A 25266-nucleotide genomic window follows, 5' to 3' on the forward strand; every position below is an offset into this window, starting at 1 on the left:
GCCCTCCAGACCCTCCTCTGGACGTTGTCTTACCAACGTTTCTGTCCCCTGAGGGCAGCTCCCCTCAGACTGCTCCTAAGCTGCCCACTGCCAGCAATGCCCCAGGCTGGGCAGTGCTCTCCCCTTTCCTCCCCAGTCCACGCCTCAACTGTAAAATAAAAAAAAGGCACGTACTGATTAAAGCTCCGGCAGCTGCCTGCTGGTCTCATCAAGGAAAAGGAAGCACCGATTATTTCCTGGTACAAACTGTTTCTGGAATCAAAGTGCTCTGCGGTTCAGTTAATGATCATTCCCTCCTGCCTGCATACAGCCAGTCCTTCACAGGCTGCAGGATGAGGCAATGACTAGTCCGCACCCTCCTCTCTCTCTACTTTCACATCACCACACTAATTCCTTTGTTTCTTTACAAAATTCACCGTTTCCTTATAGTGTGCACTGTGCCCGGGCAGCATGGTAAGGACAGGTTCATGGCAGCATTGCCTCCTCCACGCTCCACACGAACAAGGACCAGCACTAGATGTCCCTGGGCCAGAGAGTGACTAACCTGAGAAGGTGGTGTGTCATCCTCCTCCCCCCCACTATTTGATGAGTTAAAACTCCCCTCGTGAGCTATAGACAGTAAGGAGCCCTGCCCTGGCGCCTGATCTCACAGCTCCCAGCCCTGCTCATGGCAGCTGCCAGGGGAGTCACAAAAGCCTCCACCAAAAGCACACTAAGAAAAAAAAGTTGTGGGTTGCTGGTTTTTTTTTTCCTGCCATTTTTTTCCAGTGTTATAAGTTGGAAGTCTTGGTTTTGGGATGTTGTTTTCTTTAAAATACTGATAAATACGCTTCCTAGAAAAGCTTCTTACCTCCTAACACAGCAAACACTTGCAACAAGAAAATTAAGGTGGGAAAAAAAAAAAAAAAGACTTTTGCCTTCATATGTTATTTTCCACCCAGCTCTTCAATCTTGCTTAGAAACCCTCTTTCCCAAAAACTAAGCCATACCTCATTTAGAGTTACGAAGCCATATTCTTGAAATGCAGTGAGGGTGTTTACTTTGCTGCCTATTTTAATGAAGTAGCTCAGACAAGGCCGTTAGTAGTAAAGGCAGCAAACCCCATCCAGCCCCCCTGCACTGACAGGCTGCATCACAGGAAAAACGTCCAGCTTCTGTGCCCTGCAGCAGCTGATGGCCATCACCGCTTTGCTCATCCCCATGTGTTAGCCTTCCCTCCTGAGTCCGTACAAAGAACACAAACACAGCTTAGCTTGCTGACATAATGCCCATATTTAATCTTTTAAAACGAGAACAAAATCAAGAATAAAATCAAGAATAAAAATTTCATTTAAGTCATACAGTACATTAATCTTTCAGCAATGACCCAATCTACAGTACTCAAATGCCTGCCATGAAGTCTATTATCTCAGCGTTTAACAAGTGTATAACCAGTGACACAGGAAAAGAAGAGCTCACGATACATGGCTAATACAAGGAGTTCCGATTTGCTTCTAAGAGTCCAGCTAGGGTTTGCAATATGCAGGTCACTTTTGGACAGCACTTCAATCAGCTTTTGCATTCAGTCAATCTGTTTGGGGCTTCTTTCTGTTATGAATTTTTCCATTATATACAGGAAGATTTATTTCAAATGAAGTTGTACAAGTTCAATTATCTATCTATAGGCATACATGGTCATTCTAACTAAAAAATTTAATAAGCAGTAATTACTCAGTCCTGGTTATACATTCCTAAAGGCTTAATAATACAGTTTTAAGAAAAGAAAACAAAACTAAACAGAACGCAGTTGTAGGGTGGCAACCTGTGAGAATCCTCCCCTTCCCTAAACAACCAAGGATTAGCTTTACTTTCTGCATTTGAACTGGGCCTACAAAGTCATTCCAGCTCCTAGATGATACAAGACATGACTGTCCTTTCTAGAGTCTGAATGGTTCTATGCGTAACTCAGTGAAGCTCTCATACAAGTAATACTGGTAGGATGCAGACTGTTAACAGAAATTAGGACAATATGCCCTGATAGTGTATTTGGATAGCAATCTACAGGTATTAGGAGGCTATTATCCAGTGGTTCAGGCAGCGTGAAGCAGGGCAACACTCCCTGCAGCAGCTGAGGAGAGGGCGTGCTCCTCTGATTTAGCCAAGGCTGAAGCTGGCTGCCCTCAGTTCCTTGCCACTCAGCACCTGTCCCCATCTGCTCCCCACCCTCTGGTGGGGTGAGCTTACCGACTTCTGAGTGGAAATCCCAGTCCGAAGACAACCAACCGAGAGCGGGGCGCTGAGCTGCTCCTGGGGAAATGGAGGGAGGTCTGCAGCTCCTCCAGCTCTGCTGCAGGAGCAAGGGTTCCCATCACTCACTGCTGCTTGAGAGCTGCTCCTGCATGGCCAGCAGGACTCCTGCAGTCAGAGGGCTTCCTGGCGTATGCCTGAGCTACTGCACACATCTAAACATCACCAGACATTTAGTATGGTTTAGTTTAGCCCCAAGAGGGTTTATCTCTCAGGTAAGCTAACTAAACACAAGCGTAACAGAGCATCTTCTTCCCATGTTAGCAAAACAAACAACTACTTAACACAAGTGCTTTGACTTTTTTTAATCTCTTCTCTGGCATCAGATCCTGCTACAAATGGCAAAAACCCATGGACAACTGCTTTCCTAGATGGAAAAAAACCAGCAGAATCTCAAGGATCTGCTCTGCAATTTGCTACTGGCATGAACAAAAAAGTCTCGTTTGTGGGGTTTTGTTTTGTTTTTGTGGGTTTTTTTTTGTTTTGTTTTTTGTTTTTTTTTTAAGAAAAATATCCAGGCCATCCAGTGCACCTTCCTTGCACATACACACATACGTACACACAGAAGTGGAGAGCTCCAGAAGAACAGGCATGGGAACCACAAAGCCTGGACTGTGAAGAGACACAGGGAATCTCCCATTCCTATATTAAATTCTCATTTAGCGATGAAGCAGCAAAATGACACATGGTAAGAAAGAAATGGTCACAGAACACACACACACCCCAAATGCAATTATGAATAAGCATTAGAACATCTTTTTTCTCAAATGCTATTATTCATCTGATAGTTTCTTTCTGGCTGTGCTGAAGTTTTTTGAAGAGCACCTGGTGCTTCTTTAAACATTAACAGAGTGTACAAACCTCAGTGGCCATGGACAACCAACTTCAGTAGTGCCATTGAAGGTTCTCTAGAAGCCACTCCAGAAATTGAATCTTACTCTGCCCCTTTGGTGTCACTCTATGTATGTATTTTTTCAAATTAACAAACACAGCTTATTAATGCAAATTTGATGTTTTCTAAAAAGTAGAAATGTTCAGATTGTTAGTTCAGCAAAATGCAAAGTGCATCTATTTGGTTCTTTCCATAGATCACCTTCTTTTGTAAGTTTAAATTCCTTCACAGTTTAAAATATTGTGAAGAAATTATATGTATACTTTATGTATAGAACTATTTATATACATACACATATATACACACAACTCTGTACTTTATAGTCATAAACACCCATTACTTAGCTATTTATATTATATACACATGGCATGAACACACTCAGTGAAGAGTTGGTGCGGGCTGAAATCATTCCATCAGGTTTAATGGAATAACAACAGTGAAACCATGAGTGAATTATCAAGAGACACAGACATACATATATTAGATAAGGGAAAGACCAATTAAATCAGCTCTTTGATTTTCCTATTAACACAGGATTGTTCCCCCCATTCCACATTCCATATGTACACATAGCTATTCAGCATTCAGTTTACTTGAGAGGGCAGTGGTGGTTCTTTTTCTAAGTGAAAGAATAGTCCATATTTACTCAGGCTCATTGCAACCTCTTCTACAGAAGTGCAGCACAGCTGGGTCTGGATGTCTTGGAGGACTCCAAATGCTGCACTGATGTTAGCTGAAAGCACCTGCTGAAGCATTATTGCATGGTTATGGAACAGCTATCAATTGCTCACAGTCTGTGAACTCTCTCTCCAGCAAGTGGTACAACTGTATAAATACATATTTTAGCACGAAACAGTTTAACACGAGGCAAGTCCAGGTAAATGAAACCTAAAGGCCTATGGGTGAACTTTGAAGGCCAAGAGTTCTTCAGAGTGCATGTTGTTTAAGGAACGCAAGTCAGGTAACTTCAGAAGAAGTTTTGTGAAAATAGAGGCTTCGTTTGGGTGATTTTTCATGATTAAGGTCCTTAATGCACGGATTAGCGTCTCCTGAAGTGCCTCCACAGAATTGACATTTTCTATTCCAGAGCGATCTATAGAAGAGAGGGTGGACAAAAGAGAAAGAAGAAAAAAAGAAGAAACAATAAAACTGAACAGATGTACTTTGCAATACAAAGCCATTTTATGAATTAATCCATTAGGAACAGAAAAATTACATATTTATGCCAGAAGTTTCAAACTCAAATACCAGAAGTCTTTTTAAACATTATTTAGTATCAGCTTTACAAAGTATTAAGCTCATGCTGAACTGGCATATTTAGTCACCTTTTCTGTTCATTTACCCATTTTCCAGAAAAGGACAAACTGAAATGTATACTTAAACGTTTTGCTAAATCACAACTTTCAGCACAAAGAAGGGACACGAAGCACTTGGAAGTAGGCATTTCAAGTGCTTCTCAAGGCTGGACACAGAACTCTAAATCTGAGATTCTTGTTTGGATACAGAAATCCCACTCAGGACAAGTCACACTTGTTTTTTGCACAATGGGACTCCAAGGGGCAATGAAGGTATATACCTTGATGTGACCGAGCACCATCTTTGACAGCGTTCTGCAAGCAATTACAATGAAACATAATGCACCCAAAGAATTCTAATTAAAAGAGGAGGAATTTCAACATCAAGAAAAATATCGTGTTTTTACATACTGCACTCATCTTTCACCTAAAGCATCTCTTTCAAGAAAGCAATATTTTAGTATATGTTTGTTTTCCTTAGGTGGAGTCTAAGCAGTAGCTTAAAATGACAAATTTTAAGCTAAATACCTCACCTACTAATCATGCACAATAGCTGTTTTTTTCCTAGCTATTCTTGAACTCCACGTAAATTTAGCAGGGTACATACATACACAGGTGAAGGACATGACCAGAAATATGCTTTGATGCACACATGTAGTTGAACACTGGGACACAGAACTGGGATGCAGTATTACAACAGCCTTCTGGAAGAGAACCACTGAGTAGATCATACAGAGTGAAAATGCCATCCTTATGCTGTCAGTGTCAATCTGACTTGACTTTTCAGGTGAAGAATCTACAAAAGTCCTCCTTGACTATTCAGTGCTGTTCCCTAACCTTATAGGAAGAAGTATTATACAACCCACTTAAGGATTCATCTTAAAGCAGTTAACTTGTCTTTTTTTTTTCCCCTTATAGAAAGATTGTTTCAGAAACTTTTGTTCAAAGAATTATGAACCCTGACTAATATCAAAACATGATTATAAACAACCATTCCATTCTTACCTAAGAACTGTCCATTAGGTTTGATGGCTACTCTTCAAGAGAGGATGCACGAGAATACCGAGCCAAAAGATGCCTCTCTGCCTTTGTTAAGCAATCTACTCCACTTGACCACCTCTGCAACACCTCAGGCTTTGCTCTATCCTGAGCAGGGATGACAGCATCTGAACAAAGATCACCAGGTGACTTTTCTCAAGAATTCTGAGCAACAGCAGCTTCCTCACCTCAGCAGGGAGAAAAAGGCACTCTGGCCTCTCCTGGCTGCCTTAGGTCACTTGCTGTAGTCCCCTCTGCTCAATTAACTCAAGTCCTTCTTCCCCCTCTTCAGTCTACTTTGGTTGTGGTCAGCTGAAGTTTTTCCTCAGTACTATCCAAATAAAAGAATAATAGAGGGTGTGTATTTCCTTTTCATCACCCTCAGTTGAGAGATTATCTGGTCACTAGACCCACACAAACCACATTCTTTCAGCTTTGCTTCCTCTTTCTTCAGTGCCAATGATCCATCATGCTATTTCCCCTCCATTTTCGACAATTCCAGCTAACTGAAGCCAGAGGCAAAGTATTCATTCATCCAGTGCCATGTAGAGATACTTCTGACAAGCATTCTCCCTGCTAGCACTGTTTATAGGCTTATGAGTTTTTTTTTTTCTTCCACTGATATTTTACAGGCAAAAGTCTTTTTCAAAGATACTTTAAGTCATGCAGTACAATATTTTAGACTGGATCACTTAAACAACATTCAACAATCATAGATTCCTGTCTGCTTCTGGAAATGATGTGCATCTTGATTACTATCCTCCTTTTCATCTTCTTTGTAACTTTCATTCTTAGATGAAGAAATCTCAATAGCCTTACTCTTCTACTTTCTGTTCTACTTCTACTGTTCTTCTTCCAGCTACAGTTCTTTTTGCCTTTGCTTGCATCTCCATAATATTCTCTCTAATGTACTGTCTTTCCTTCTGTAATTGAGCTCCTCCTCCACGTTATGGCAAATGACTCCATGCTTCTGCTTGAGGGATAGGGTGCAAAGGATCTGTTTTTAAATGTTCTCTTAATCAGAAGGTGCCCACAGTCTTTCAGCCCCTTCTACTTCTGGCAGATATCTTCCCCAGGAATGCTACAAGGTCCTTCCTTTTCTATGAGCTCTGTCAGGAGCCATTTCTTAGGTATCTGCTCAACTATGAAGCTCGCTCACTTATTTGTCCAAGTCATGACTACAACCATTTTTGTTTTATTGCAAGCTACACTGTAATGTCAGAAAATCATTGCATTCCTTGCATGTTCTGAACTGGCAGTGACAGTCAAGGTTACCATTAAACCTGAAACATGCCAAGTTTGGGTCCAAATATTAAAGATCATTAAAGCTGTACTTTATAAAAACTCCATAAATATTTTGGGAAGAAGTCCAGAGAGGTGCTGATCAGACTTCAGATCAGGTCCAAAAGAAAGATAGGTAGCACAAATGTCCAAAGCCAGTGTCTGAAAAATCGTCAGCAGCTATGAGGAGCTGAAACACCTCATCTTTATGTCTTGTTCCACAGCTCTATCACTGCTTGGACCTGCCTAGAACTGTTCCAGCTGTCTCTAAGCTAAGCTCTACTGGGAACTAGCAAGAGCATGAAGCAGGGTTTAAAAGGCTAGAGAAAGGCAGAGAAGTGTGCTTTTAGCACAGTCTAACAGAGCAGAGAGACCCAATTATATTCAAAACAGACAGTCCAGAGCTTATGATATTCTAGAGCCCTGCAGCTGAACAACAGGAAGAACAGCTGTGGCCTAGTTATGACATTGCACAAGGAGGGAGGAGGCCTAGTTCTCACTCCTTGTTTTGAAGCCCATCTTCTGTTCTTGTCAATTTATTTTTGGAAAGATTAAAAAAAAGTAAAGCAGAGTCTGGAAGAGCAACTGAAATCCCAGTTTCTCTCTGCTACCTGAACATTTTTACTAACAGACTACAGTGTCACACTTCCCTTCCTTCTGGCTTTGAAGCTTACAGATTCCCTATCACCTACTGCTCATCACCACTGCATACAAACTGAAGAGGCCACGGCTGCATTCCATCCTTTGCTATCAAATGTCAGTATACAGAGATCTCATGTGCCTATGCACCATGCTTAAGCCTCTAGTGTTCCCCCCTGATAACAGAGAGGCAAGCCTAAAGCACTTGCTCAGGAGATGAACAGGTCCCAGACATTAGCTTTTTGTGTAAGAAATGGGCACTGCCAGCATTTCTGCTAGCTACCTCTAGAGAGCTCCTTAGCCAGCAAGCACGAATTCTGCATCTTGCACTCCAGGCATCATATGCAGAGCTAATGTGCCTAATGTGAGGCTTTAGATAATACCGCAGAAGTAGGTGCTTAATCCTTTGAATCTGGACCAGGGTGTTCCATCTATCCAGGGACGGAAAGAAGACATGAGGCCGGTGGAGATGTTAGTGGATTGGCAGACCTTTAGCTCTAAGAAGTCACGATGCACATTAATAGGGCTTTATGCTGACATAGGCAGAGATCAAACTGTTGGATTTAGACTTAAGTAAGATATGCAGTAGACTTCAATGACCGTACTTGGAAGTAAAAATACCACTTTATCCCAAGACTTAGGCTGTCCAAGTCAGGACTAATTTCATTGATGGTGTCCTGTGAAACTTAGATGAGTCAGACAAATAGCTTCTAAATAGTCACTGAGCAGCCATGAAATGTATTTTTGAATTCTACAGAAAGAAGCAGGAAAGCATAGGTCTTTTGCCACATTTTTCTGAAAGACAGTATTAGACGTAACAGATGTGTAGAAAAGTAAATTATAGGCTGCTAGTCTAGTAGTGTGAAACCTACTAAATTGGACTTATACTCAAAATAATAAGATATGCCATTTACAGAAATCTGTTAGCAGAGAATCATATTCAAAATTTAGCAGAGATGTAAATTAATTTTCTCTCCTTACCAGCAGATACCAGGACAACCGCTGTAAATAAACTCATCTCCTCATCACTAAGTTGCAGGGCATTTAGTTTCTCGCTAAATTCAAACATGGAATTGAGCAGATCACCAGCTCCCATTGAATGCAAGTCATCCACACTGTACTTCTTTCCACTAAGGAAGGTGACAGTACGTTCTCTTGCATCAAACAAAGATGCAAACCGTACCATTAAAACCTGGTGGAAGAAAAAATAAAAAGCAGAGAAATATAAGTGGATTTCTAGAGAAAGAAGAAAAAAATTAAGCAATTTAACATAATTCTAACTCTCATTCTTATTGATCGCTGTACAAGCAGTCTGTAGAGAAACTCTCAGCAACCATCAAGCTGCAGAAAACAGTGCAAGCTCTGCCCCAGTTGTATTAGAGAAACAAGCAAAAAAAATTTAGAGAGCAAAGACAGGGAAGGGGCTACAGAACATGAAAGGAAGGGAAATAAAAAATTAAGCATTAGACAGCTTCAGCCACAAAGACAATGCCATTCATAAATATGCCACTAGGACAATTTGCTTAAGCAACTGAACAGCCAAAGGCAGTCTAAGAGCATTAGAAGAACTGTTTTCTTGGCCACACTTAATGAGCAGCAAAGAAAAGGTATTGAACCAGATTCTTGCTTGGTGTAAACTGGAGCAGCTCCATTGAAACAATGCTGATTTACACCACCTGGTGATCTGGCCCACTAGGCATTCTTTAGGAAAGTACCATGCTGCATCACTGTTTCCACAGGAATGTTAATGAGCTCTGGTAGAAAGGAGCCGCATGTACAGCCTTCAAAAGGCTAAGAAAGCAGGGCTTGAAACAGCACCTGGTCTGTAGCTGCAGCTCGAAATACTCCATGGTACAAGCACCTGGGCTGGAGCAGTTGACATACGCTGAACTTACCCCTCTGGGCTGAAATTTCTCTTGTGGTTTTCTCAGCCGTATTGTGAAATGTTTCCCTGTGGAATGGCTTGTAAAGTTTCATTTGCTCATGTTCAACAACCTCATTTACATTTTCAAGGTTTAAGTTGCACACAACAGCCTTCTTAGTTAGAAAAATTGAACCAACTCACACTGCTTGAAACTTCATATTTGCTGTACCCTCTCAGCATGCCATCTTTTCCTCACACTATATAACTGCATTAATTTAAATGATGTTTACTATAAATGAGAAGAACTGGGTTTTCAACAAACACAAGTGCCTCTGACAAGCTTAAAAAACAGGAGGGTTCAGAAAAAAAGAAATTTAAGAATTCACACATCATCCATGCACATTACATGACCTGCTGCTTAATTTAAACAGCCAAATGACATGCAACACTCTTGATGGACATGTAAGCACCATATATTATTCACCTTAGTCACCTAAGCTTTATCTCTTTTTATGACATTTACTACAGGGAGCAGAAACCTAGGCTCTATAGAAGTCCTCAAAATACAACAAAAGGAGGCTGGAAGTGCAGACAGACAAAGCTGAACTCATGCATTAGCAGGAATCCATGTATATTCAGCTTTCCAGTTCAAAATGCTATTGCTCTTAAAGAACAGGGCTTTAGAAACATGAATCACTAACTTCAAATAATGAGCAACTGGTACTAACACTAGTCTTCAAAACTGAAGCCCATAAAGCTGTGTAGATTTATAATAAGACAAAGCCCTGACAAAGAAATTTCAATGATGCAATTTTAACTCAAGGAAGAACAGTGTAGACTACAGTATAGCACGTGATTAATTCTTCCTGTTCCATCTCAAGCCAGGCTCCAATTTGTACACGCCGAGGACATACCTGATCGATCCTATCACCTAATCGTAGCAATATAAGCACAGAAACTCCACACAGTTAAGCGCTTGCTCACTTCCCTACCACCTGCAGCCAATCTGCCGAGTTAGTGAGTCTGTAGATAACTGAGCTACTAGCCCAGTGAATCCAGGGGGCTCACTACCTCTAGCATTAATTACATTTGGAGCAGGGAAGCACCAGTTGAAGTTCAGCTGAGGTCCTCACTTTAGGCTCACTGCTACTCTACTGAACTCCCACACAAAGTCAGGCAAATGCCACTAAGATTCTCTAAGCTCTACAGTACTCCCAGTTCTAAGACGGAATTTTAGTTACATGTGTGTGAATATATATATATATATATATAGCTATGTTGCTTCTGCACCCACATTGTTTCCATGCACCTTCTCATCTTCAAATGATGAAGCATTCCTCGAATACGAGCTGCTGTTAAGCACAGTGCCAAGACAGCCACACGCTAGTGCCCAGGGAAGCCAAAATAGGCTTGGTGGCAGTAGTTTTACTCAGGCTTTTCTATTAACATGCAGATACAAGAATATCCTAGTTTAGTTACTCAGAAGACAGAAATGACCTCGTAGACACCAGGCTTTGAAGATGCTTTTGCCTCTACTGAAATGGTTTCATTAATCCTGTTTTTTTCATTGCTCTGCAATGTTATCAATTTTTCTCTCTTGCTAAAGTGCCACATAGGCTTTTAGCTCCAGGTTCCAGTTCACTAACAGAAATAATTATTAATGTTTCTTATAAATGAATGAATTAATTCCCCTAGATATACAAACCTTTTTATGAGCAGTTCTTAAAACTGGCAAAAAAAGGCATATGAATAATGGTTTAGAGGAGGCCGAGATGAAGAAGTGCCAAGACAAAACATTTTACTTGCAAAATATTAGTTTGGCTTTAAGTTATATGAACAGTTCAAGCCTGATTTTCCACCCTCCTCTGAAGGCACTGGACAGTATCCCACTTTCAGAGGAAGGAACCAACATTTCTGTGTTATGTTAACAGCACAGCTGAGGTTGAAGTAGTAAAAATACTGCTCCTAGCTACAGAAGAGTTTTAGATTAATATTAAAAAGTTAATGATGAGTACAACAGCAAAAAATAAAAAAAACACAAAACATTACAGCTAAATGGAATAAACAGAGAAATTGACACACTTGAGGCACAGAATTTTCCAGTGTATCTCGTACCTCCCAACTCAGCAATCATCAGTTTTAGAACTAGGCTAGTAAGAGACCCAACCCATTAAAAGAGAAATGTCTTTGGTTCAGGTAAATGCAAAATCCAGTATCTCTCTTTGAAAGAAAAAAATCAAGTAAATGAGAGCAAAAGCATCACCAAACCTGACTCGTTCAAAAAACCACAGTAACGTCAAGTACTTGAGACTTATCTCTTCTGACCCCGTGACTAAACTTCACATTTATGTACTTACAAAACGTGAACTTTGTCACATAGACAATAGAGTCTAGAACAGCAACTAGAATCCTAAGTAACAGTTCCCTTCATGAAGGTCACTAATTATAAAACAGAACCAAGCCTTCTGGCATCATTTTCAGTTTAACACCACTAATTCACATGTATGTAACGAACTGCAAGTGGGTGAAATTTAGCATGAGGACCTGGTAGGATTGAGGCCTACAGTAAGTCAAAGTCCAGCTGGTAGATGGTGTCTACAGAACTATGGCAGCTATCAGCTGCAGATAGTTGTCAGCGTCTTGGAGAATGATGGAAACTTCAGTGATCCCCAGTTGCCAAAGACTTGTGATCAAGATGGATGCCCTGGCATCGGCATGGAACACAGTGGAATAATGAAGGACATGCAGACTGATAAAAATATTCCTCTATATTATTGTTAAGTCAATACATGGCTTTCTAAACTATCCACCCTTCCAGATGCAGTCTGCTTCTCTCCAGGGTAAGCAGAGGTAGCTATCAAAGTAACTGCTGCTATACAAAACAAAGAAGCTCCTCATTAACTGTTTAACGCCCAGGGAAGCAGGAATGATAGAAGGACTGAGCACTTCTGAGCTAGCTGGAACAAGGACAAGCTCACCATTATCTGACTAGACAGCAGTGGACACCATCAGCTTAAGGAAAACTCAGAGTTAGCATCCATTTAAAAGAAAAGAGTGTTACCTGATACAACACAGTTCTATTTATTTTTTTCTTAAGGAGGTCAAAATGACAGCTTGTCAAGTCTGCAATACACAGTGGTCTCACCTCAAAGGTCCCAGCCTTCAGAAGGTTAACCTGGTCATGTTGTGAGAGATCTCGGAACCCCGGGATGCGCTTGGCAAACTCCACCACTTCTTTCACTGCAGGAGTAAAGCTCAGGGAAAACTCTTCCCAGACTTCATGGCCAGACTTGTTTGGATCCACATGAGGAGTCTTACTCATTGGGCAGACCTAATATTTACAAAATACATAGAGAGATCAACTCATAAAGACATCAATCAAAATACTGAAAAACTGTTGAAAGAAGCAGATTTATTCTCCAAGAAAGCTTCTCAATGATCCACAGAGATTAAAAAAAACAAACAAACAACAGTATTCTTTAGTCAAATCCCTATGCAACATTTTCCCCTATCCTTTAAAACCTCTCCTTTAAAAGAAAAAAAGCAATCAAAACCAACCATCCAATCCCCCCTAAAAGACACAAACTTTGGAAGTCCTTAGCAAAGCATTTCTAAACACAGTTTACAGTGAAAGACTTGAGAGAATCGAGGTTGTATTATTCTTCCTGGTCTCACTCATAGCCGATATCTGGATTTCTCTTCCTTGTATTATCAATATAATCTTGCAATTCATCATGATTTCAAAAATCACGAATCAGCGTGTAATCTCATAATCACTACTACATTCATTCTCGTAGATCTGTCTTGTTTTGCAGGCAATTCAAGTGATTCAGTCAAGGTGATCAAGATGTCAACACCAGAGCAAGGAACTGAGCTGTGGTTTTCTGAGTCACAAGCTTACACCTTCATTACTAGAACAACCTTCCTACCCTACATGTTTGCTTTTACTTTACTTTACAGACCAAGGAACTTGTATTCCAGTTTTGCTCAATCACAAGATGACAAAATACTCTCTTTTAAATAAACATGTATTAACTTTTCGTAGAAAGTCAGAACACATCTAATGTGATCAACTCATCTGTCAAAGCGACTTCCAGAACATTCTCTCTATGAAGAGATGCTCTGAGAGATTTTCATTTCTGCTTCACAAAACTTGCATCTTGTAGCGACATTTAAAGCTTTTAATCCTTACTTCATCTGTCACTGAGGACAAAAATTCCTTTAAGTATTCTTCAAAAGCATACTAAATAGTATATATAACCCTACATCATATCATCAAAGCAAAGATAAAACAACGAAACAATAATTCCTCAGAGTTTTACTGCTTGCAAAGCATCTTGAATCTGTCCAGCAATTCTTTGCTTCTGATATCTTAAGATCCACTACAAAAACATACTCAACAGTGCACTGGGTATATATGATATCAGAGAGGGAAAACCAAGATGAAGATAGATATTTCTGTACTTCCTCCTACCAAGTATCAGTTACTAACCGGGCATTCAACATACAGAAAGCTCCCACCTTTCACTCTCCCCAAAGGCAATCAAGCAAACTGCAGATTTCTTGGTTCATTTGTGATTCAGAATGTTGTATTTCTGAGGACAATACTCAAAACCTTTTACCTCTGGCCTGGAAAAGGATCTTTTTCATAAACTGAAAATCATTCTGAATCAAAATAAACTGTTTTTCATCTGGAAATACTTCTGACAAAAGATCTAGGCATGCAGTCAGAAGCAAAGGTGACACTAACCACTGCTGAACTTCATGCAGTTATTGTCACAAATGTAGTGCTCTCTATAGATTAGGAATCTCTGGTTCAGCATACTACAGAGGATTAAACAAAAAACACCTCTGTGTCTCACACTACAGTTGTTCATCCTAACCTTCATGCAAATGGTCCTGAAGGGAAGCTAGTGCTTCTTCCTCCCACGTACTATATCCAAGTTCTCTTGAGAAAAATCTACCTGACTGTCATTCCTATAGAGGAGGTTTTGCTGCTTATGCAGTCACTTAGCTCTTCTGAGAGCAGCTTTTTCAAAAAAAACTATAAGCAGTACTTTTCTGTTTGCATGCACACGTATGTGCATCAGCAGTCAATGAACAAAGAAACCAAAATAAACACCATGCCCCTAAACGTCTCTTTGTATTGTTTCAGAGTCTAATTACATTCCCTTGCAGCTACTCATTTTGGTCAGATCGTGCTCTCATTGAATTCTCTGGCAAAACTCTCGTTAATGTCAGGGATGCAGTGGGAGCGTGTAGTTCTCTGTTTGACTTGGTTTTGTTTCCTCATTGCAGACTATGCTAAACCTTCCTGCAGCTGCTATACACAGGTCAAACTGACTGGTTGGGTGGATGCAGGCACAGCCACTCCCTGCCTGCCCACACTGACAGGTTTAACCTCTGCTTCTCAGGAGTGCCAAGAATGCTGTTGCAATGACTCCAAATACTTTCCCTGCAAGGAAGAAAGGTTGGGAATTATTATTATTTGCCGTGGTGCAGTGCCCGGAGTCTGCAATTAGAGGTCAGAGCCTGCTAGAGATGGCATGGTCCACATATGCAGTAGTCAGAGAAACACTAAAATCTTGCCCGAAAACAAACAACCTTTATAACACGGATGTTTTTCCATAGGCCTGCAAGCACCCGCAAACAATCTTTACAAACTAGGAAGAAAAAGACTGGGAGTTCAACCACTTCAGAAAGGCTAGGGGTCCACACTTCTCACTAGCAATGCAGGATGAGCACAAGGATGTTTCCTCTTCCCAGGCAGTTCCAATAACAAAGACAATCTATTTTAAAGATTTAAAGAACCAGTTGCCTGAATGGCAAGGAAAGAGCAGGTGCAATGTAAAGAGGAGGGACCTTTGTTAAGGAAATGGGAAAAAATGCCAGAAAATAGGAATGATTTTTCTTAAGAATTGAGTTACAAAATGATCTAGCAAAGCTGTCTAGGGTACCCAGAAGTGTACTCAGAGCCTCACTTGTGCAAGTACTATGAAGATCCCGAACTTCTCTCAAGTGCTTAACAGTGTATCTTCCTTCTGCCTCTGTTCAGATTTGAAGATGTTCTAAAGGAGAAGGATGCTTACCCTGTGGGTGCCCACTGAACCCCTATGTTACATGGCCTGTAACAGAATAAGGCCATTCCTGTAATGAATTAATAACAAACAGCCTACCCAAGAAGAGATTTTAGATCACAATAGCAAGGTGTTCAGCTTAACCAACTTCAAATCCTAGCTCTGATGTTTCACTCCAGAAATTTGTTTGCAATATTTTTATAGAAAACACAGCATATCTGATTCTGTAGATCATTTTAAAGTGAAGTCTTCAAAAGGTTTCACAGAAGGGAACTTACAAACTCATAACCATTTTCATTTTTAAAATCAAGGCAGCTAGAAAAAAAACTTTTCTTCAACCAGTACTCTTAGATATTAATCTATTTTCAGCTGGCTAGCAACTGAGCCAAGAAACTCCATCCCTTGTATGATTTCAAATCCTGCACACAACTGGAACTATTACTCTCCTTCATCACAGGTCATGCTATTAAACTTGTACTATTATGTCAAGTTCCAGCAGTGATGCCAATTAACTGCATGCAGCTCCACTCACTAAAAGTCAGTGACTCAATCTATTCTGAAGTATTAGTTTGATGTTCAAAAAAACCAAAACAAACATCACTAAGCCTTTCACCAAATGAAATATGATATCAATATACCAGATGCATTCTTCCTCCAGTGCTGCAAGAATAAGTGGTGTTTCTGTTTGGAGAAAAGACATCTTCTGGGATTCTATCACACAGTCGCTGAGTGTAACCATTGGTGAAGTTCATGCAGTGGCCATTTGTGAAACACACGGCATGCCCACTTGGATAATGCATTGTGCTTCTCCCTTTGTACTGTCCGCCCAGGTGCTGCTCACTTTCAGGGTACTGAGGGCCACTGAGCCCACTAACACAGTGCTCGCTGCTCAACATATATTGTTCAGTGTTTTTTGACATCCTCTCCCCACTCTGGGACTGCATCATCTCTGCTGGGTTTTGAGACTGTTCTTGGTTGTACATGAAAGTATCTTTGTGGGCCCTAGTGACCATACCAATCACCTCTTCCTTAGCCATGTCAGAGCTAGGAGGAGGAGAAGGGCTTTTGAGGGTTTCCCGCTCTTGTTTGGGTTTAGAGGAAAGGTCTTCTTGAGGTGCTTGATCTTGATGTTCAGCTAACGCTTCATTGGGTAAGTGACCGCTGAACTGACTGTTCATCATGGTTTTCATGGCACTCTGCATTTCAATCAGCATTCTCTGCTTTTCACGTTTAGGAATGCGGCCAAATCGAACAGCTACCAAGGAGGAGAAACAAAAAGTTAAAGTCAATCCTGAAAGTGTTAGAACAGGCACAGTCATCAAACCAAAATGGAAAACAAAGCACACACATACACAAAACAACCAATAACCCTGCTGTGAGGGCTTTTACTGATCTCACTAATACTACAAAAGGAGTATTACCACTAAAGTCAAAGAGCTCCTGGGCATAGGATACGCATGAGATATGAATTATATGCTGCTGTTTACATTCAAAAAGAAAGCAGTTATAAAGCACAATCTGTCAAGTCTTTTCCCCTTTTGCTACAAACCTAAGGACTACACACACAGTTGTGTTAGTTAATTAAATGGTAGGCTTTAAGACTGGATCGATTAAACAGGTACAATTTTGTGCGCTGACAATCAGCTCAATTTAAGCACAGCTCATACAGTTTTTGAATACAGTCCTACAAGACAATTCCTTATGGTCTAGTTATCCAACTTGCAAAAACAATGAAGAGAATCAATGCTGAATTAAGCTTACCTGTGCAAACTTTCCTGATAACTTTGCCTTGACAAGGACATTTTCTGCTGGCAAGGGGATGGGCATCACTGTGGCTGCAGCACATTTGACCCTGTCCTGGGGAACCTACAACTGCCTTTACCATCCTATCCAACCACAGCCTTAAGAGGGCTTATAACCAGTTTTGACTGATGCAATTATATTCATGCAGTAGTCCATCGTTAATGTAGCTAAACTCCTTTCATTTAAGCAGGTGCAATCTTTTGTGCAAACAGGCACCTAGGGGATGAAATAACTCCTATGTACAACAAGAACTCAGAACAATTATTTTAAATAAGTTTTAAACACTCCACCCACTAAATTATTAACAGTCCAAGATTCCTAGTTCTTGTGAAATAAAAATCCAGACTAAATCAAAAAGTGACACAGAAGGCAGAGTTCTGTTTTATATCAGTAAGTTGTAGCTGACTGATAAACTACACCTACCAAAAAATAGGTCAGGAGGAGCAGTCAGCAAGGTGACCAGACACTCAGCTCAGCATTATCCCGTCCTCCCCACCCCCTCAAGAAAAATAATAAGAATAACATACATATATGCTTGGTCTATGCACCCAAAACTAACTCTTTCAACTCCACGATGGTTACTCTAGGGCTACCCCAACTACCTGAACTCCAATGGTTCTGATCCAACTCATACTAAAAAGCCGCCCCATTTAGTTAAAAAAGAAAAAAAAAAAAAGATCCTGCCTCAGCAGAATTCCCTGTTGAAGAAATAATGCCAGCAAAGAATCTTGCCAGGATTCAGGAAGGATACAGGTTAAAATATTACCTCAGTAAAACAAGACCAAAACTCCTGTATCTGCATCCCTAACAGACCACTGCAGCACACCTCACTCTGTCAACCCTCAGGGAAGGGAGGATGGTTCTTTGGCTGGTATTACATTACCAGGTCAGGAAAACTTACAGGGCAAGGTGGCAAACTGATCTAAGAGCACTTTGATAAGGAATCTGTCCCTGATAGTATGATCAGCCGCATTTCAGTCATTAAGACTCTTAGCAATGAGTTTTGTGGTGGGCAGCATATTCACTCGCAGAGGATTGATGCACAGTTCAGGAACATACCATCTCTTGACATTCCAACAGACAGACACTTTTTGAAACGACACTGCTGGCATCTGTTTCTATTCATTCTCATTATAGAGCAGTTGTTATTCTTCAAGCACTTCTTATACTGGATGTTTTGCTGAATGCTTCTTCTGAAAAAACCCTGTAAACAAGCAACAAAACCACCACAATTTTTTATTACAGAGTATGTCAAATTCTCCTGTCAAGATACACCCCTCTGTAAGCGCAGAGAACTTCACTTCACCTCATCAGCTGCTTCAGGCCAGCAACCCTAAGTGAATTTAAAAGAACGTTGCTATTCCTAATGACTTACTTCCTTACATGCAGATCACATGCTGAAAAGTAAACTAGTTACGATTTCTACCTACAGGAGATGCTAAGTTGCTCCTTGCATAGTCAGCATCTAAAAGCTAAATACCTTATTTTCATCATTGTACTGCCAGTTTATGAGATATGCCCTCAAACTCCTATGACATCAAACACAAAGATGAAAGTCAAAAATCAGGTTTTTTTTTTTATTTCAGTTCTGTTTCCAGACTATGGGGATTATCTTACTGCACCACAGAGCTTTCAAAGGTAGTTCTTCTACAGCTTCTACCCCAAAACTGATAAACTCCATCACGGAACACAACATCTGCAGCTTTATAGTATCAGAAAATACGCCTTTATTGATGCATGAGCATACAAGCACCCAGTTTTGGTTTTTACTCCCATGGTAAAATAACTGCCTTTCCAAAGCTGTTTTGTTCTGTGTCATCCCAGGTTACAACGCACATACCCTCTATCTCCTAATGCAGTTAATAGTCATGTCTTGCGTGACACAGTCCTTCCCACCTATCTCCAGTTCTTCTTTGCCACACTCTCCAGGTCAGGAAAGACTGGATTAAGGGTGAGAACACAAAGTACTGCAGAGCTTGGAAAATGCTGTGAATTGCTGAGTGGCTCACCCTTTCCTACAACACATCCACTGCCTGAAACTTCTCAATTTAATTTTAACAGAGAAGCATAGCAATATTTTATGATTTTAGCATTATCACTGCATTTCCCTTGAGGAAACACCCTTGAGGGCATTGTACCTGCAGGAAGATGAAAAAAAAAAATATACCTCACCTTGCAGCCCTCACAGGCATGAACACCATAATGAAATCCTGAAGCAACATCTCCACAGACCTTGCAAAGAAGAACCATTCCATTGAATTCTAGAATCAGAACAGAAAATTCAAGGATACAGAAAGTCAGTGACAACTGCAGGAACTTCCAGCTTTTTAAAATCTGTACTAACAGCAAAATATGTCCAGGTCAGTTAAGATACAAAAATATATATATATCCCACAGAAAACAACCAACAGAAAGCAAGAAAGTATGAAAACCTTGAACAGTTCAGAAGGTACCAGTGCACCGGAAGATGGGAAAAAAAAAAGCAAACAACCATGAAGCACTCAACAGAACAGGAAGAATGCATGTATTCACTGGACTTTGAATCACTGTAGCACTGTACTCATTTGTAGAAAAAGAGTCTGCTTACACTTAGCATTTTAAAAGGATCATTTAGGTAACTAGGCCATCGAAGTTTTGGCTCAATCTGTCTTTCCATCAGGACAAGAAAGCACATATAATGGCTGCAGTTTCCTCAACTGAGGGCAGACGTATTCTCTCACACACTCTGATATGAAAATACCTTCATAGCTCTGTAAACATATTTATGGGTTCCAAGTTTCTGCCTCATTTTAATTCATTTTATCAATGAAGAACTTTTGCAGGTCCTTAGCAATGGCCTAACACTGTCTTTACCAAAGCAAATGGGAGTTTTTACCAATGACTTCAATAACCACAAAGTTACCTTAATGCTGAGTAACAGACACAGTTGGAATTGCTCCAATAGAACTGTGTTCTATCAAAAAAGCAATTTTTTTTTGACACTCAGGTTTCACTTGTGAAGAGAATTTTTTCTTTTCCCCCATAAGGTTTTGAAAAAGAACCAAACCACAGGTTTTCCATATTTTATATAACTAATATTGATCTAAACCCATTACCTACCTATACACCTACAGTCTACAGCAGGTTTCATCTTCAGGAACCTCTGCTGATACCAACAACCTAGTTGCTATTACATTTAAGAGCAAGTGAAGGTTCTAACTAAGAACTTATAGTAGCAACACTGAGAAGAAAGGGAAAAAAATTTGACACATTTTTAAGGTAGAACTGTTGTATACTAATTATAGCTTCCTATCAATTCAAAGCAATAAAACAATTTAGCCCATTAAAGAATCCAGCTTTCAAAAGTCCAATCTGAACTCCAGCTGAGCATTTGTAGGAATACTCATTAAATACTGTCCTATCCTTCCAAAACCTATCAAATGTATTTCCATGTTGTGGTCTTCTCTGATCAACAGAGTAAATATAAAGCAAACAGTGGTAGCTAAACTGCTAAACACATTTTGCAAGGCTATCCTTTAGTTCAAGCTTATGAGCAAATATTGGTAATTCATTCATTTTGTTCCTCAAAGAAATTGAGGGGGATGGAAAGTTAGTGGGCAAAGGTAGGAGTATAAAAATAAAAACAAATTTAAAAGGAAGCCAGATTTACAAGACAGCTCCATAAATACTCTTTCAGGCAGCCTTAATCATTACTATCACTCCATTATTTAAAAGACTTTAAGGTTTTACACAAGATTACTTCATCACATCTTCTTAAGTGAGGGTTTGATTTTTATTAAGATCAATTCTCATTAGCGAAAATCAGCAATAGAGCAGGACTGTATTTATGGGCTGTTTGATCCAGCAGCAAGGAGACCTCTCATCTACTAGCACCTGTATGGTAGTACCATACCATACATATAACATACAAAAATTAAAAAAAAAAAAAAATAGACAAGGCTCAGCTACATGCTGTCAGAGAAAGCCACAGAGGACCTGCTTGTAATGCATAGAATGTATAGTTCCACAGTGTAGGGATGTAAAGGGGGAAAACAGTAGTTTCACAAACAGGCACCAAACATACTTGTGACTCCGTTATGGCCTTTTGTCAAGCCAGCAACACCCGACTGGCTCGGTTTAACAGCCTCCTCTAGCCGGTCACTCTTTGGTGCCCCATCGGAGCCCTCGCTGCTCCGACCAGTGCAGCTGCTTTCCGAGGAGGAGCTGTTCGGAGAAGATGGTACAGGCGAAGAGGATGACTGGAAACCGCTGTCTGAGCTCTCGCTGTGACATGAGGCTGGGCTAGATGCTGAGCTCGAAGAGCTGATGTAAGCTATCACACCCCCTAAGGCAAGAAAAAAAGGCGGCATGTAGTGACATAACAAGCAGACATGCACCACGGCCATGTGAGCCACGCCATGACCCAGCACCGCCAGACCCAGCTGTCACGTGTTCCTGGACACACTCCTTTCCAGCGCTCCCTCGTGCTCCTTCCTCCCCATCCGTGTGCAGCGACTGACCTCCAGATCTGACCCATCCGCCTCCCTGCTGCAGCAGCCACCCTCGGTTTGAGATTAGATAAAGAGACAGGCGGAGCAGCGAGCTGCGTGCGGGCAGGGCAGGCAACAACGGGGACAGGGCACGAGGCCCAGAGAGGGGGGTTCCCCGGGTGCCCTATGAGCAGACCTTGCCTGGAGCGCACGTGGAGGCTGGGGAAAAGGCACGATCTTACAGCACTGCGGATCAGAAAGCAAACAGGCTAGGTTAGGGACAGAAATAGGGCAGAGCACGCAGGCTGGAAGCCAGAGGCACAGAAAGGAAGGGCTGGGAGGTGCTCATGATGCAGAAGGGAAGAAGCAGGCAAAGGAAAGAAACAGCACTGCAGCCTGGTTAGCCTATTTAATGTCATGTGTCCTACTGCAAGCTCTTGCAGCACCACTAGCAGCAAAGAAACTCCAGCTGCTTGCTCTGTGCAGGGCACAGGAGGACAGAGCTGCTTGCAGACTGACACTTAAGGATGAAACAGCTTTTTGTCCTCAGGCAGACATGGAAGCAGTTCTGCTCCTTTTTCTTGCTTGTTAAGAAGAGAAATTGTTTTCACTTCACCTGAGTTTGTCACTAAAACTCACTATTTCAAAAGTCAGTACAAAAGCATTTGATATTTCACACACAGAAATTCAGCAGCAAAAGCCATGCACTTGTTTAAACAAATGACAGCCAGCAAGGTCAGGCTGGACCAGGCTCTGAGCAACCAGTCTAGCTGTAGACATCCCTGTACACTGCAGGGGAGTTGGAGTAGATGACTTTTAAAGGTCCCTTCCAACTCAAACAATTCCATGATTCTATCTCCTTGGCTCCATACAAGCATTGCTCTAGGTGTCTCTGCAGAGAAAATTCTTCACACTGGAGCAAGGAGTGCCACACATCAGGAAGAATGGAGGACTGCAACAATGGCCATGCACTGCCTTTCTTTGAAAGAAAGAGACATCTGTGGCAGCGGGGCCCCTGACCAAGCGACAGAGGTGGTACAGGGGTCTGTGCATCACCCCTTCCACCAACCTCCCTCCCCACAGCCCAAAGCTGCTGCACTGTTAGACAGTCCTGGGATCCCAGGAAGAGCTGGTGCTCGCTGCGAGAAATGTTGTTATAGTTGACAAAAGCAATGAAGTGTTCCAGCAGCCCTCTTAACATTCCAATGCCAGTGTTACCAGCCCGTTCCCCCTCTAACATTCACTTTCCCTACCAAAGGCCTCACACCCCGCATGCCACTTGGTGAGCAGGGGTCAGCCCAGACAGCCACCTGCCTGCTGTTCCTCACGGATCCTCAGCACCGCAGCCATCCACAGGCAGGTGTGCTGGAAGCACCCCACGCAGGGCAGCAGGCAGCCAGGCTAAGGCTCACGGTGCTGCGGGGCAGGAAGTGCCAGGGGCACACAGGAGCAGAGAGGCAGACCCAGGCGCCAGCCTTATCTCCTGCGGGAAGCAACGCCTCTCTGCCATGAGCCCAGTGCCACCAAACCCTGGGTCACAGAAAGAGACACGCTTCCCTGAGGGATGTCAGAGGAGGGCACAGAAAGAGCACACCGATGATGGGGGTTCCTCCTCGTCCCCTCTTTTTCGGAAGCCTGAGGAGCTCCAGGGAGCCAGGCTGCTCCTGCATGACTGGGGTTTCCCACTTCTGTGAAGGGCAGCTGGAACCCCGACATCGGTGCTTTGCCAGGAGCCGCACCTCCCAGCCGCAGGGCGGCCACCCCCCCAGGCGCACACACGGCCAGCCTACGGGAGGAGACCCTGTACCCGCTAACAGCTCGTCGGGGCGTGCTGGGCCTCAAAGAAAAGCGGGTCCCGCCGCACCGCGCCGGCGCTCAGCGGGGGCCGCAGCCGGGATCCCCCACGCGGCAGGCAGGACCACGGGAGCGGCGCTACGGGGCGCGCACGGAACTCCGACGCCCGCCACGAGCGGCGGCGGCCCCGCAGCGCCCGCGCTTCGCTCCGGACGCGGCTCCGCGGCCCCGGCCCGGCTCGCGCCCCGCCACGCGCGGCCCCGTTAGAGCCGGGCACGGCCACGGGACGGCGGCCCCGCGCGGCGCGGCCGTTACACAACGCCTCCCCCGCGCGCCGGCACCGGGCCGGGCCACGTGAGGGGCGCGCGGGCCGCCCCGCCGCGCACACGGCCGCGCGCGTGCGGCCCCCCCCCGCCGCTCTGCTCTCCTCTCCTCTCCCGTCCTCAGCCCGGGGCGGGGCGGGGCCGGGGGCGCCGCAGCCCCACGTGTCCCCCCGCGCCCCGCCGCCGCCCCGAATGTAGGTCACCCAAACAGCGGCCTCCCTCCCTCCCGCCTCACGTGTCCGCGCCGCCCGTCGCCCCGCGCCGCCGCCCGCCGCTATTATGCAATGCGCGCGTCACCGCCTCGCACGGCCAATGGGCGCGCACGCCGCGCGGAACGTAAACACAGCGCGCACATGGCCCGGCCGGCGGGGCCATGTGAGGCGGCGCGCGGCCGCCCGCCCGCCCGCGGGGCCGGGGTCGGGGCCGCGCCCGGGACCGCCGCGCCCCCCGCGCCCCCCGCCGGCCCGGCGGCGCCCCGCTTACCCGCGCTGACTTCCATGGCGGCGCTCCGCCGCGACGCGGCGCCGCGCTCGGCCGCGCCGCCGTGCTCCGCGCTGCCCTCCGCCGAGCTACATGCGCCGCCCGGCGCCCGCTGCCCGCTGCGGCTCCGCGCCTGTCAGAGCCGCGGCCGCCCGTGCCCGCGCGCCGCCCTCCCCTTTACAACAAAAGCGAGCGGCGGCCGCGCACAGTGCGGCACCGCCGGGCCCGCCCCGCCCCGCCCCCGGCAGGCCCCGCCCCGGCCCCGCCCCGCCCGCCCCCCTCACCCAGTGACACACTTTCCGCGCGGCGCGGGGCGGCGGCGCTCACGTGCGGCGGGCGCGTGCGGGTGGCGGGGGGGCGCCGCGGGCCGCCGGGGTGACGCGGGGACAGGCGGCGGCGGCGGCGGCGGCTGGGGGGGATGCGCGCCCGGAGGGGGACGGCGTCCCGGACCGAGCCGCCGCCGCGCGGCCGGGGCCGAATCTCGGCGCTGTTCCCCGCGGCTCCTTCCCGAGGCCCCGGGGTGCTCGGCCCGCGCGGAGCCGCCCCTTCCCGCCCGTGTGGGGAGGCCCTCCCGGCGCCGGAGCGTAGCCCGGGCGTCGGGAGCTCGTTATAGGGCGGGTGGGTCGAGGCGGCCTGGTGCGCTCGCCGCGGAGCTCGTCTGAGCCGCAAACCTTGCAAAGAGTGCCGAGGGCGGCATCCTTTCCAGCCTCAGCACTGCCCGGCGTTCTCTGCTTCTTTCTTTCGCCTCGGAGCAATCCAGCCTCCTCCCACCTGGCTGGCTGACACGTCTACAGGTCTGCAGTAGCTCCCAGCACTCTTCCCTGCTAACTTCCAGCTTCTGGTGGTCTATTTATAGGGAAAGTTGTTTTGCCCCGTACAAAGCACTCTGTCCCTTTGATCCCTGAGGTCCTGCAGCACAGCAGTGTCCTGAGCTCCTTGTGCTCCACAGCTGCGGGTGGAACCAGTACATAGGATCATAGAACCGTGGAATCACTGAGGTTGGAAAGGTCTCTAAGGCCATCTAT

At 44.2% G+C, this 25266-nt stretch overlaps 1 protein-coding gene across 3 annotated transcripts; it reads right to left on the minus strand.

Annotated features, from left to right (window-relative positions):
* Nucleotides 1-1248: 1248 nt before the first annotated feature.
* On the minus strand, nucleotides 1249-24437 carry NR1D2 (nuclear receptor subfamily 1 group D member 2). 3 transcript variants are annotated; one of them, XM_090142569.1, is made up of 8 exons: nucleotides 24245-24437; nucleotides 21239-21499; nucleotides 19348-19436; nucleotides 18235-18379; nucleotides 16011-16627; nucleotides 12441-12626; nucleotides 8413-8623; nucleotides 1249-4271 (listed from the first exon to the last, which is right to left on the minus strand). In XM_090142569.1, exons 1-8 carry the CDS (start codon nucleotides 24258-24260, stop codon nucleotides 4075-4077), a joined length of 1722 nt encoding a protein of 573 aa, XP_089998695.1. In that variant the 5' UTR covers nucleotides 24261-24437; the 3' UTR covers nucleotides 1249-4074. The 3 variants fall into 3 exon arrangements, with proteins under 3 accessions (XP_089998695.1, XP_089998694.1, XP_031446089.2); XM_090142568.1 differs by lacking the exon at nucleotides 24245-24437 and adding an exon at nucleotides 22955-23431; XM_031590229.2 differs by lacking the exon at nucleotides 24245-24437 and having other exon boundaries at nucleotides 21239-23431.
* Between the last annotated feature and the right edge of the window lie 829 nt (nucleotides 24438-25266).

Source organism: Phasianus colchicus, chromosome 6 (genome assembly GCF_987193195.1).
Source record: "Phasianus colchicus chromosome 6, bPhaCol1.hap1.1, whole genome shotgun sequence".
NCBI classification, from domain to species: domain Eukaryota; kingdom Metazoa; phylum Chordata; class Aves; order Galliformes; family Phasianidae; genus Phasianus; species Phasianus colchicus.